This window comes from Humulus lupulus, chromosome X (assembly GCF_963169125.1).
Source record: "Humulus lupulus chromosome X, drHumLupu1.1, whole genome shotgun sequence".
In the NCBI taxonomy this organism is placed as follows: domain Eukaryota; kingdom Viridiplantae; phylum Streptophyta; class Magnoliopsida; order Rosales; family Cannabaceae; genus Humulus; species Humulus lupulus.
Window position 1 is genome coordinate 21,574,520 of NC_084802.1, and position 12,063 is coordinate 21,586,582.

At 33.4% G+C, this 12,063-nt stretch overlaps 1 protein-coding gene across 2 annotated transcripts; it reads left to right on the forward strand.

Moving 5' to 3' along the window:
• Positions 1-325: 325 nt before the first annotated feature.
• LOC133805190 (protein VASCULAR ASSOCIATED DEATH 1, chloroplastic) lies at positions 326-9,109 on the forward strand. 2 transcript variants are annotated; one of them, XM_062243306.1, is made up of 18 exons: positions 326-684; positions 1,080-1,139; positions 1,224-1,274; positions 1,367-1,432; positions 2,691-2,786; positions 2,931-3,032; positions 3,480-3,577; positions 3,671-3,858; positions 4,583-4,623; positions 4,714-4,801; positions 4,897-4,983; positions 5,100-5,154; positions 6,205-6,271; positions 6,795-6,894; positions 7,685-7,746; positions 7,858-7,900; positions 8,041-8,342; positions 8,489-9,109. In XM_062243306.1, the coding sequence occupies exons 1-18, from the start codon at positions 529-531 to the stop codon at positions 8,738-8,740; spliced, it is 1,914 nt and encodes a 637-aa protein (XP_062099290.1). In that variant the 5' UTR covers positions 326-528; the 3' UTR covers positions 8,741-9,109. The 2 variants fall into 2 exon arrangements, with proteins under 2 accessions (XP_062099290.1, XP_062099291.1); XM_062243307.1 differs by having other exon boundaries at positions 554-692.
• The last annotated feature ends 2,954 nt before the right edge of the window (positions 9,110-12,063 follow it).

Consider the following 12,063-nt stretch of genomic DNA (forward strand, 5'->3'; position numbering starts at 1 on the left):
TAAAAAAAAGAAATTAAAGAATGTCATAAAAATATCTCCTAATTAATAAAGTTCCTATATATATTTGGGTGCAAATAACTTTTGTGGTAGTAGGAGATAGAAGCTCAAATTCCCAAATATAATGTTTGATTAAAGATTGCAGTGAGAATGTGTTTATCCAATGCAAATATATATTTATTTATGCATATTTATATAGTATGTGGTATGGGTGTGGAGTGTAATAAAGTCGGGAAACAAAGGGATGGCACGTGTCGAAAAGGTCAACGTGTCTAATTTAATAAGCAAGCTAGTATGAAAGAAGTCGTAAACTAAAAGGCTCTCTTCTCTTCTCTTCCTTTCTATTATTTTCTCTTCTCTTCCTTTCTTTCTCCAACTACCACACGCACACACCAACACCAACACCAACACCACTGCCGACGCGGAATGTGGCTCTCCTAACAAACTCAACCGACCTTCTCTCCCAAAACCACCACCACTGCCTTCTCTCTCTCCTCTAACCGAAACCCTAATTTTCTCTCTCGTCTACTCATGGCTGTGGCTTCTGCTTCCGTGGCCGCCGCCTCCGAGATCATCAAAGAGCCGTCGCAGCCGTCTTCTATGGAGCCTTCTCCCACGCGATTATCCTCCGAAACCGTCTACGATTCCTCCTCCCTCCCCGCCACGCCTGATCGCGACGATACTCAGGTCATTTGGTAATTCAATTGTTGTTTTTTTGTCCAAATTGTTGTCAGAATTGGGTAATGAACTTGTATGCGTTCAAATTTTCTTCATTTTCTATTTTTCTTGTTTGTGAGCCACTGGAAAAGGCTTAGAAATTCTTGCATTGTTTTCGTCTGGTCTCTTTAATTGTTGTAAACTGGATTTTGAGTTCTTAGACTAGTGAATTTTTTTTTGATACAAATTATGAAGGGGAATTTCGGAATAATTATTCTGAAATTATAGAAACTTGAAACGTTTCTTAGATTAAGAATGTAGCATGAGAAATTGGTGTAGTGGATCAGTCGTTGGCTTAGAATCTTTTTGCGGTAAATGATTTCTTTTTCCTATTCGATTGAAAGTTCCGTATTGGTTTGTTTCAGACTGCAACTATATTAAGAAGCGAAGAGTATCGCCAATTGTTTCGTCTTCCTCCTGAAGAAGTGAGTACACTGTACACATACTCAAGGGTTTGAAGATTCTATGTTATTGCTTTAGTTGCACTCATTGTCTCTGTTATTTCACAGGTTCTTATTGAGGATTTTAACTGTGCATTCCAGGAAAATATACTAATTCAGGTGTTACGGTCTCTTTGACTTGTATACTGTGCAATCAATTTCTAACATTCTATTTCTTGTTTCCTAATGCTATTTATATTTATCTTTTGTAGGGTCATATGTACCTTTTTGTTCACTATATTTGTTTTTACTCTAACATATTCGGGTACGAAACAAAGGTACGATGATGAACTCATTTCTCAATTAACTCTGTAATTATTTTATACTTGGCTGTTAAGTATTTATTCTATATTTTTTTGGGGCTTGATTGTATCAATAATTTTTAAATAAGAAATGATAGCTGTATATTAATGTAAAATTTGACAAGACATGATTATATGTTACAACCACAGGTGCCAATTGTTATTTAGCACCAAAAAAGATAATGCTTTGAACTGCCAAGTTTTAAAGACCCATATTGCCACCCAGAATTTCACTCTATGCCATATGGAAGAAAGATCATCTTCCACAGTGTTAAAGCTCCTATTATTTGTCTTTAACCACACAGCTTACAAAATGGCTGGAACAGCCATGCTTCATAAAGTTTTCTGCTTGCTTTCAGTACCACCCTTAAAACTACCTAGGCCATTCATATGCTGTACAATATTCTGGCAATCAGCATACTCAAGATACATCAAATTCTTGTAGCAATCTTGACCATAAAGTCCCAACAAATTGACAATGGGCAAAATATGGTCACTAGATTCAGCACTATGTTTGCATAGAACACCTCAATTAGGATAACTGCACAGGAAAGGTTTTCTACATATGCTGTTTTAAGCATTTAACTTTTGCAATGCCAACAGCCATCTAATCACTTTTACATTTCAGGTCCAAATAAATGAAAAAAAAAATGCAAAATGATATTAGAAAGTTCCACTGAAGTCAGAAATTTGAAAATAGACTCGCATGTGAATTATTCTGAACTTTCTTCCTTCTAAATCCTTATATCAGCAACCGAGGTACAACTAGTAAATGAATCTAATATCATAATCAAATGTGATATCTGTAGAAGCTCCTTTTGTTAAGATTTCTATGAAACTTGAAATCCCTAGAGAAGCCTCCTGATCTCCCAGCTTTTCATTTGTTCTTAAATCAACTATGGTAAGGTAACATCATGAGAATTAGAAATCCTATATGGTAATGGAAGCTTTCGTCCAAAGTAACTTTTCCCGCCCAAATATCTTTCCCAAAATCTAATTGTTTTTCTGTTCACAGCTTGAGTGAGACTTTCTTGTAAAATTCCTTGAGCCTGCTGAGATGAACTTTTAGGCTATATCCACCCCTACTTTCAAAGTGCTTTATATTTTGACTTTGTTGGTGCCCTATAATGGTTTGGCATTTTTACTGGCATTGTTTATTTCTATACATGGAATCAAAATCTAAACTATGCAACTTGGTTTTTAATTGTTGGGAATCTTGTGAGTCATGCTTCAGAAAATGATCCCATTCCATGAAGTGACAAGTGTACGAAGAGCAAAGACAGCAGGGATCTTCCCCAATGCCATAGAAATTTTTGCTGGATGCAAAAAGGTAGTGCTAAGGTGTTTTTTTTGTTTGTTAATCTTTATTTTTTTTATATTGGCCCTCATGGAACTTGTGCTACAGCCTCTATTTTTAACCCTCTTTCATTTTAGCATCAGCTTCTGATGTTTTCCTCAATTATTGATTTGGCAGTACTTTTTTGGGTCGTTTCTCTCTCGTGATGAAGCTTTCAAGCTCATCAATGATGGGTGGTTGCAACATAGTAATGATGCCAAACTAATTACAGACCAGCAGGTGTTTCATTTATTTGAGCTAAATGTTCACTTTTCTGTTTTTGATGTTGTTTCTCACTGGAGTCGAGTGTGAGTTAGTTTGTATACTCATTTATCCTTCAACTTTGCGTCTTTTTTTTAGCTTTAATTTTGACGGGGTAATATATCAAGCGATGATGAAATTAAATTAAAGATATAAAACTATGTTAGGAATTCATTATGCTTAATAGTGTTTCTTATTAAAAAAAAAATGTAATGCTGAGCTTCTGGATTTTGGTGGATAAAAAGAATTTAGAGATACTCTTCTTTTTGACTCTAAGGAATTTGAAAGATAGTGTGGAAAAGTTTTTGTACCTTTTAGCTTTTGGGTAGACTTCTTGTGCCTTTTCTTTTCTTTTCATCTCTTTTATAAAAATCCAAATTTCATATATAATAAGCATTGCAAAACAAAAATTTCCTATATCATCAGGATTCAGCATCTGTAACCAGCAGCCAAGAGAATGGAGTTGCGATTGAGGAAGTCACGACCATTATTCAGTCAATTGAAGAAGTGGACTCTAACAATAGGTATATTTACGAGATGACAATAAAGTTAATTTTTTTATTACTCGGACAAATATCAATGATAACATATTAATGTTATTGCCCTATATGAGCTAGGAACCTAGACATCTCAATTGCACAAGGTTTTATGGTTCCTTCCAATGTTGAAGATGTTTCTGCGTCAACAACAATTGCAGAGCTGCAGGACATTATAGAACAGGATATAGTAATTGTTCCGGAAATTAAGTCTTCATCTTCAAGCACCACTTCTATATGGAAGCAGGAGGATTGTGATGCCCCCAAAAGTGAGTTTAGTCTAGATTTTGTAACATTATAATCATATCTGTTGGTTCCCTGTTCTTAGTTGAGCTTCCTAATATAGAAGACCACCCCAATAATTTGTCCTTGTATGTTTTTGGGAACACATTGTCCATCTTATGGTCAAGTTGATTAAATTGTATTGTTTCATGCGAAGTATAGAAGAGCCTCTAAGAGTAATTATAAAGCTTATCATTTCTCATGTTGGTTTATATATATTTGTGCTATGTTCAATGGACAGATATTTCTATACAGATTTTTATATGATAAACACCACTAGGTCAGTTTGATCTAATGACTGAAACACAATAAAATTAAAAATTTCCTCGTATATATATTTATAAGTTTTATGATTTATCATGTATTTTAATTACCACTATTAGATTAACATGGTGTAAAAATTTGTGTAGAAATGTGTGTCCACTGACCCTGCTCCTATTTATATATATATATCAAATGGGGATAATTTCGAGTTTTTAAATCTTGACTTGTTTTTGGTTAAGTGTCATTTCTGTTTAGAGGAAACAGTGGTTTCAAAATTTTAAAACTTAAGTTATAAAGCTGCATTTATGTTGAGGGGAAAGTCAAATCCTCTCCTAAATAATGTGGGAAATATAATCTCACTTATTCAATTTAGTTGAGTTATAGAAGTCATGCCATTTTCACAGTTCTAGTGTATGGCCTTAATTTATGTGTACTTTTTTACTGCAGTTGCAGAAGGTTATACAATGGTTGCAGAATCACAATTTCCGGTAGCATTCTGTTCAATTTCAATAAATGCCTAACTTTAATTTTAATTTATCAAGTTCAGTGACAATTATACTTTTAATCTTTTTGTGCAGATAAAAGTAGAGGACTTCTTTAATTACTTCTTTTCAGATGATGCAGTTAATTTTGTCGAATCATTTCATAGTAACTGTGGAGACAAAGGTAGGCAGCTTGTAAATGATTAGATTTTAATGCCATTTTCTTAGGCTCTCCTTAATGTGAAGATTTGATACATTTATTGCTCTTGTACTTTACAGAATTTAAATGCAATTCATGGTATCCCCATGACAAGTTTGGGCATGCTCGTGATGTATCATTTCTGCATCCAATAAAACTGTACTTTGGTATGGCCCATGGATCTTTCAACTTTAAGTGGCAAGTGTATGCAGGGGCCTTACATGTCTGTAGTATTATTTGTCTTGTGTCTCATTTTGTTGTGTTGATTTTTGATGTTGTAAAGGTGCAAAATTTGGTGGTTGTCAGGAAACCCAGAAATTTCGGTTATATAAGAACAGGTACTGGTTTAAAAATAATTTGAAATAATTTTCATTTATTGCCTGGCAGGGTTGACCTTTTCTCCTTATCCATTATTGATTTATAATTCTTCTTTTCACTTAATCATATGTTTAGATGAATATGGATTCACTGATTTTTAAGAATTTTTTTAGTTATATAATTCTGTAGCAATCCCACAGTAAAGAAGTTTGAGTTTCATTTTTAGAGTTTGTGCATTCTTGATGTATTTTCTTCAGGATGGTTGTCCTCTTGCTTTATATTTTTCTTTTTCTTTTTATAAGTTCAATGTTTTCAAGGCTGTTCAACTAGAAGTTGGATAGTGTTGAATGTGCTCTAACGATACGTGTTTGTTTGAGTTTAGATGAGTAGTATATTTGGTTGACAATGACATTGTGGGACTTAGTTATCTATTTTAAGCAATTTGTGATGCTCATTTGTAAGACAATGTTTGGTTTTGCTCTATGTGGTTGTAAATTATACTACTGTGTAAATTATACCACTTGACACCACTGTGTAAGCTGGCAAGCTGATGACATAAATTATATCTAATGAAAGAGCTCAGTGTTTTTTGCTTATCTAGTTTACAGTAATTGATTTCAACTGGTTCCCACTGAAGTACTTAAAAAAATGAACTTGAATAATGACTAGTTGGCTAGCTTCATTTTATTATTTTGGGAAGCTAAATAGTAGAAGTTGAGATCGTCTATTTGTCTGGATGTTGTGCAAGAGTGTTAGATTATGAAAGAAGAATTTAGTCTCTTTCTATGAAATTAAAACTGTCTGGATGTTGTGAAAGATTGTTAGATTATGAAAGACAAACTTAGTCACTTTCTACGAACTTATAAACTTTTTGGATCAGTGGTTCTTCTAAGTGCTTGATCGAGCCTCTTTCCAGTTGGAAGATCATGAACTATTATTCTTATTTATTAGAAGTTTAGCCTAAGTTTTTTTTTTTTTTCATTTTATAGTCATTTAATATTTTTTCTACATGGTGCTCTTGTAGATTGTGGCTTTGGTGTTTTCTTAACATATTTATCTTTGATTTGCAGTCATTTGGTTATTGAGACATCACAAGAAGTTAGTGACGTTCCCTATGGAGATTATTTTCGTGTCGAGGTATTTGTCACATTTATTTATTTAGTTTTTATTTTCAACTTGATGTAGGTACTCATAAGAAAATGTCTTAATCTTGTTTTTAGTTTACATGGTTGGCAAACGTGCACAGCATAAGAATTTTTCGAATTTAAAAAGGCTTCTATTGTTTCTGTCCTTAAAGCATTGAACAATGTTTTTCCCTACAAGATCTCTATATTATAAATTTGGTTTATTCTTTGGGAATTACGAGCTTTCTTTAGTTCACTGTAAGTTAATATAAAATTGAGTTTTCTATTTCATAATTTGAATATGATATAATAGACCGAAGATTTCCTCATCATAAAATTTTACTATACTTTTAACTTTTCATCTTTCTTGAAACAGAAAATTATTGATCTATTTTCTTTCGTTCTTTCTGGTATTCACATGATTGTTTGTGTGCCTGTTTTTTTTTCTTCTTATTCTTCATCTTTAACGTAATATTTCCATAGCTTATTATCATGATAGTTTGGTTCTTACATCCATTTATCCTACATCTAATCAGGGGCTCTGGGACGTGGAGAGAGATGCTGATGAATCAAAAGAGTGCTGCGTTTTACGGGTGTATTTGAATGTTGTATTTTTAAGGAGAACTGTTTGGAAAGGTTTTCTTCTACCAATACTTATTGTTTTGATTGATTAACATGCTCTTTTATGAATAACTAGTTGTGGCTTTCAGTAGTTTGCTGCAACATTGGTCATTTGGCTGACATTATTGATGAAATTGGAGCTATAAATTCAGCCTTAAAATTGTGTTTATCTAGCATGTCCTGAACATTTACGTACAAGGAAGGGGTCGTAGATCAAAATCTAATATAGTTTGGTTGAAGGAAAAGGAAATTTTAAAGTAGTTTTCTTATATAAATTAAATTGACGGGATATGAAGGCCTTCTATGAAATTCTAATTTAGTTTTTAATTTTCTGAGACTACTATATAATTTAAATCACGTGGTAGCTTTCTTTTTCAAACCTGTAACTTGTAATTTGGGAATTTAGTGTTGGGCAACTGTCAGATTAATTCTTTAGGGGACCAAAGTGACTTTCCCTTTCAAATTATCTTGCATAAAACTGCAAACTATAGTAGAATAATTTGAGATAATTTTGAAGTTGAGCAACAACTATAACTATTAGACTCCAAGCACAAGACCTCTGGACTTTGGTTAGTGTCTTGTGTACAAGCATATTTTGATAGTTTTGCATGAGGATGGCCTGTTTGATCAGAAGATTTTAGCTTCAATAATTGTTTGTTTAGGACAACCGTTAGTCTTGCTGCAAGCTGTATATCTCTCAGAGGCTTGCATGAATGCACCTTTGCTGCATTACAACATCTTCATATTAGAAATCCAATTTTATTGTGGGGTTCATTTGATTTGTAATGGGCGTAAGTAATTGCAGGTAAAATAGTGCAGTCTACGTTAGAAGAATGTCGAGAAGCTTATGGAACCTGGATAAGCATGGTATTTTTAATTACTCTCTCTCTTTCATCATATTATGATTTTTGTCTAATACATGTTCAATTCATAGTTTACTTTGTTTGACTAAGGATGTAAAATTGTTGTTTCCTTCAGGCGCATGAGCTGTTAAAGAAGAAGAACCTTGAAAAACAAAAAGGTTGGACTGCTATACACTTGCTTAGTTGGAGAGTTCTCAGTTCACGCCTTCTGATTTGTTTAGGGCAATATCATGATGTTTTCGTAAAGCCTTTTCATACAACATTCTATAATAATATTTATTTGTTCTTCATTGACCAGAAGAAAATTCTGTGACTACTGTTGCTCCAAATGGTGAAGTACACTCTGAAAGAGAAGAAAAACAATTGGAATCATCAGAGAGGATAAATGAATCTAGTGAACAATTGAGAGTGCAGAATGTCTCAAATTTTGTGGCTGTTAACCACCACGTAAACAGATTACATCAAGCAAAGTTGGGTGATGTTTCTTCTTTTGTATCATGGATCAGTGAATTTATGGCGAGAATCTATTCATCTATGAAAACTCAAAGCAACCTTTCCCTGGTCGTGGCTATAATTTTTTTTGTTATTCTCCTAATGCAGGTACGATTATTTGATTTCTGTAGTTTTGTTCAAATAATATGATCAGTAGCATGATATAGATATGTGTTTGCTCTGGAAAATGTGGGATCTGTATATGTATTTTTTTTTTACACAAGTTATTAGCTAAATTGTTTTTTTTTCTTCAGTTGAGCATACTTGCCCTTCTAGCTAGACCTCAACACATCCATGTACACTCACCAGCAGAGTATAATATGGGCATGGACAGCAAATTGGGTGGTGGGAGAATATCATCTGAAGCCTTGGTTTGGTTGGAAAAGCGAATGCATCACCTCAAAGATGAGATGTACATGGTTGAGGCTCGGCTTGAGAGAATGCGACATGAGCATGCCTTTTTGAAATCTCAACTCGAAAATTTTAAGCCTATTGGTGAAGCCTAGATAGCTAAAAGCTAGTTGTATATCTGTCTCATTCTCGTGTTCATAAAACCGGTATATACTATGCTCTTTTTATTCTTTTCTAAATGTTTTTATTGTCCTTGTTATGCTGTAATTTTTAGAATTTTCTTTAATGTTTCGGCCAAAACCGATAGGGAAAGCCCAAAAAGAGAAAAAGAAAAAGAAAAGAAGAGGAGGATGTTATGATAGGAGTCAACTGACTTTTGATAGGGAACTAGTCCAACGTGATATGTAGAGTGACTTGCTAAATAATGCCTTGTTTGATTATCTCTGTGTAACAAAAGAGAGGGAATTGGTGATGAAAGCTTAATTACAGTTGAAGCTTTGCAATGATATATTTTTTATTATGGAGCTCTTTATCTTTTAAATTAAAAATTTAGCAATCTTTTAAAACTTGTATTTTGTTCAACTTAGTGATAATTGAGGACAGAATGCCTTTCTTTATGAAGTAATTGAAAAAGTGTAACCATTGACACAAGTTTGCAACATTAGTATAAATGAAATGGGTTTTTTTTTTTTTTTTTTTCCTACTGTGTTGCGAAATCTCATGTGTTATGTGAATATAATAAAACCCTCTTTAAATATATAAGTGGTAAAAAATAGTCTTTAATTTTTTTTTAGAAAAAATCTATGTTAATAAATTTTGGACAAAATAACTTTTTCGACATACTTCTTCATAAAGGAATTGATCCTTTTAGAAATAAATAAACTAAAATGCCTCTAAAATTACTCCTAATATAAAGTATCTCTTATTTGTTCCAAGTGTTAAAATTCCACTCGTGGAACTCGAAAGCTATAGGGTGGCCTGGGTAGGTGTTGATAGGGCACAGTTAAGGGTGGGAATGATTCAAATAATAAGTTGGGATCAAAATCACAAGAATAAGTTGTTAGCTTTGTTTCAAACATCTTAATTGTGTTAATAAAATACTTGTGAAGTATACAAAATAGAGTTTCAAAAAGAGTAACCCATCTTTCTTCTATGGAGTTCACGGAAGAAATGAAACATGGCTTCCGCAATAGCAAGTCAAAATTATGAAGAAAAAAACATGTACAAAATCTCATCTAATTTAATTATTATCATATAAGTATGTGATTATGAAATAAAAGAAATAAAAGATATTTTTGTTGTTAATAAACATACCAATACACAAAATATAATTGTTACTCGTATTTTTCAAGTAGACAAACACGTGTGACTACCAAGAAAACTTGTAATCTCATGTCAATTCTTCATACCTAGCGAGGGGATAATTAGCGTGAACTACACTTGGCCAACTCTGACTTTACGAAACGGAGGAGTCTCCGAGGACTGTCGAGAGTCTCGAGTGCCCTATCCTCAAAGAAGTCCAAGAGACAGAGCCCAAGCAGGATGCTCCCTTCTCGGGAATCATCTGCATCCTCCGAGCCCACATGTCCGCTCATGAGAGGCGGGGGCCACCCTAACATGCGTACCCACCCACCTTAAACATAAGTGGTGGTTGCCTAGAAATGTGGTGTCCCCTCCGTACAATCGACAACGTGGAATGTTAGAAGATCAGGACCACCCTTAGGAATAGGTGGTGTGTCGCCTAACATTGGCACCATTACCCAGATGTGGTTGTATGCTTGTGGACATGGAAGCCTCTAAGGAGCTGCTCGAAGGGAGGAGTTTACTTGACAAACAAGTGTAGGTATGCTTGCATGCCACCTTAAACACACTACACTTTTTTCCTATTGTAATTTGGGATTAACCCAGTAATTATATTTTCCATGTACTAAACCCCGATTAGAGGGTATTAATCTCCCCAAGCTGCCTATAAATAGGGTTGGGAATTCATTGAAAAAGCAAACCAACTAGTACATGAAAAAATGTTGCCCAATTGAAAACTCGAAGAGAGAGCTTGAACCCATGCAAACTCTCCAGTCAATACAATCGACTTGTGGACTAGGCTTAAGTAATAAGCTCAACTATGTAAAATCATGACTGTCATTTTCATTTTCTAGTTCTTCTTCATTTTATTATCGTTGAAATCTTGCGTCAACAATAACTTAACAAACATAAAATTTCAATTATCATAAAAAAAAAAGGTTTACACCATTTGGGATCATGTGTTTTCGTCCATTACCATTCAAACCCTATATTTTTAGAAATTCTATTTTGGACCTCGAGTTTTGTAAAATGTTACAATTAGGACCCTAAGGTCTCAAAAAATATTTTCAAATATATGACCAAAATACCCTTAGTTATAATAAGGGTTATACCATTGGGACCTTGTGTTTTGGTCCATTAACCATTTGGACTCTATATTTTTAAAATTATATTTTGGACTCTAAAATTGATTTTGGTCAAAATATTTTCAAATATGACCAAAATACCCTTGCATTTATGAATTAATTAAAAATAAAAATATTTTAATACTCAAATTAAAACAAAGATAAATGTTTTTAATTATTAAAAATATATTTTTAAACTAAAAGAATTAATTAAAACAAACTTTTTAATTGACAAAAAAAAGTATTTTACTGAAATAAAATATAATTTAATTAAATTTTAACTTAAAATCTTCACTAATTTTTATTTAATTAGTGAAGAATTTTATAATTTTTATTAATGTAACTGCATTTTTAATTAATTTTTTTAATTTAAAAATATAATTTTAATTATTAGAAACATTTATTTTTGTTTTAATTTGAGTATTAAATTATTATTTTAATTAGTTAATTCATAAATGCAAGGGTATTTTGGTCACATTTGAAATTGACAAAAATTGGTTTTAGAGTTTGAATTTAAACCTTTTACAAATAACGAGGTCCAAATAGAATTTCTAAAAATATAGGATACAAACGAGTAATAGACCAAAACACATGGTTTAAAAGGGTATAATCCTTATTATAACTAAAGGTATTTGTTTTCCCTCAAAATTCAAGAGATGATGTGGCAAATGAGAAAGCGGCATGTGGCATCACAAGTCATAGAAAAATGACAAATTATTGAAAAAAGACCGATGGAAAAAATGAATAGGTCCAGGACCTATAGGGAAGTCGACCAGGCCTAAACCTCCTAGGGGTGGTCGGCCTGACCCCAATCCCTAGGGGTGGTCGGCCTGGAATGCTCAAGAACTGCATGGGGTGGTCGGCCCACTCTATTTTTTTATAGGGTGGTCGGCCTAAACTCCCAAATACACTTTGCTAGATAAAGTTCATGCTCGTTCAAGTTGAAATCAACAGGCCTAGAACCCAGAAGGTCATTAGGTCTAGCACCCAGAAGATCAGCAGGCCTAGCACCCAGAGGGTCAACAGGTCTAGCACCCAGAAGATCAGCATGC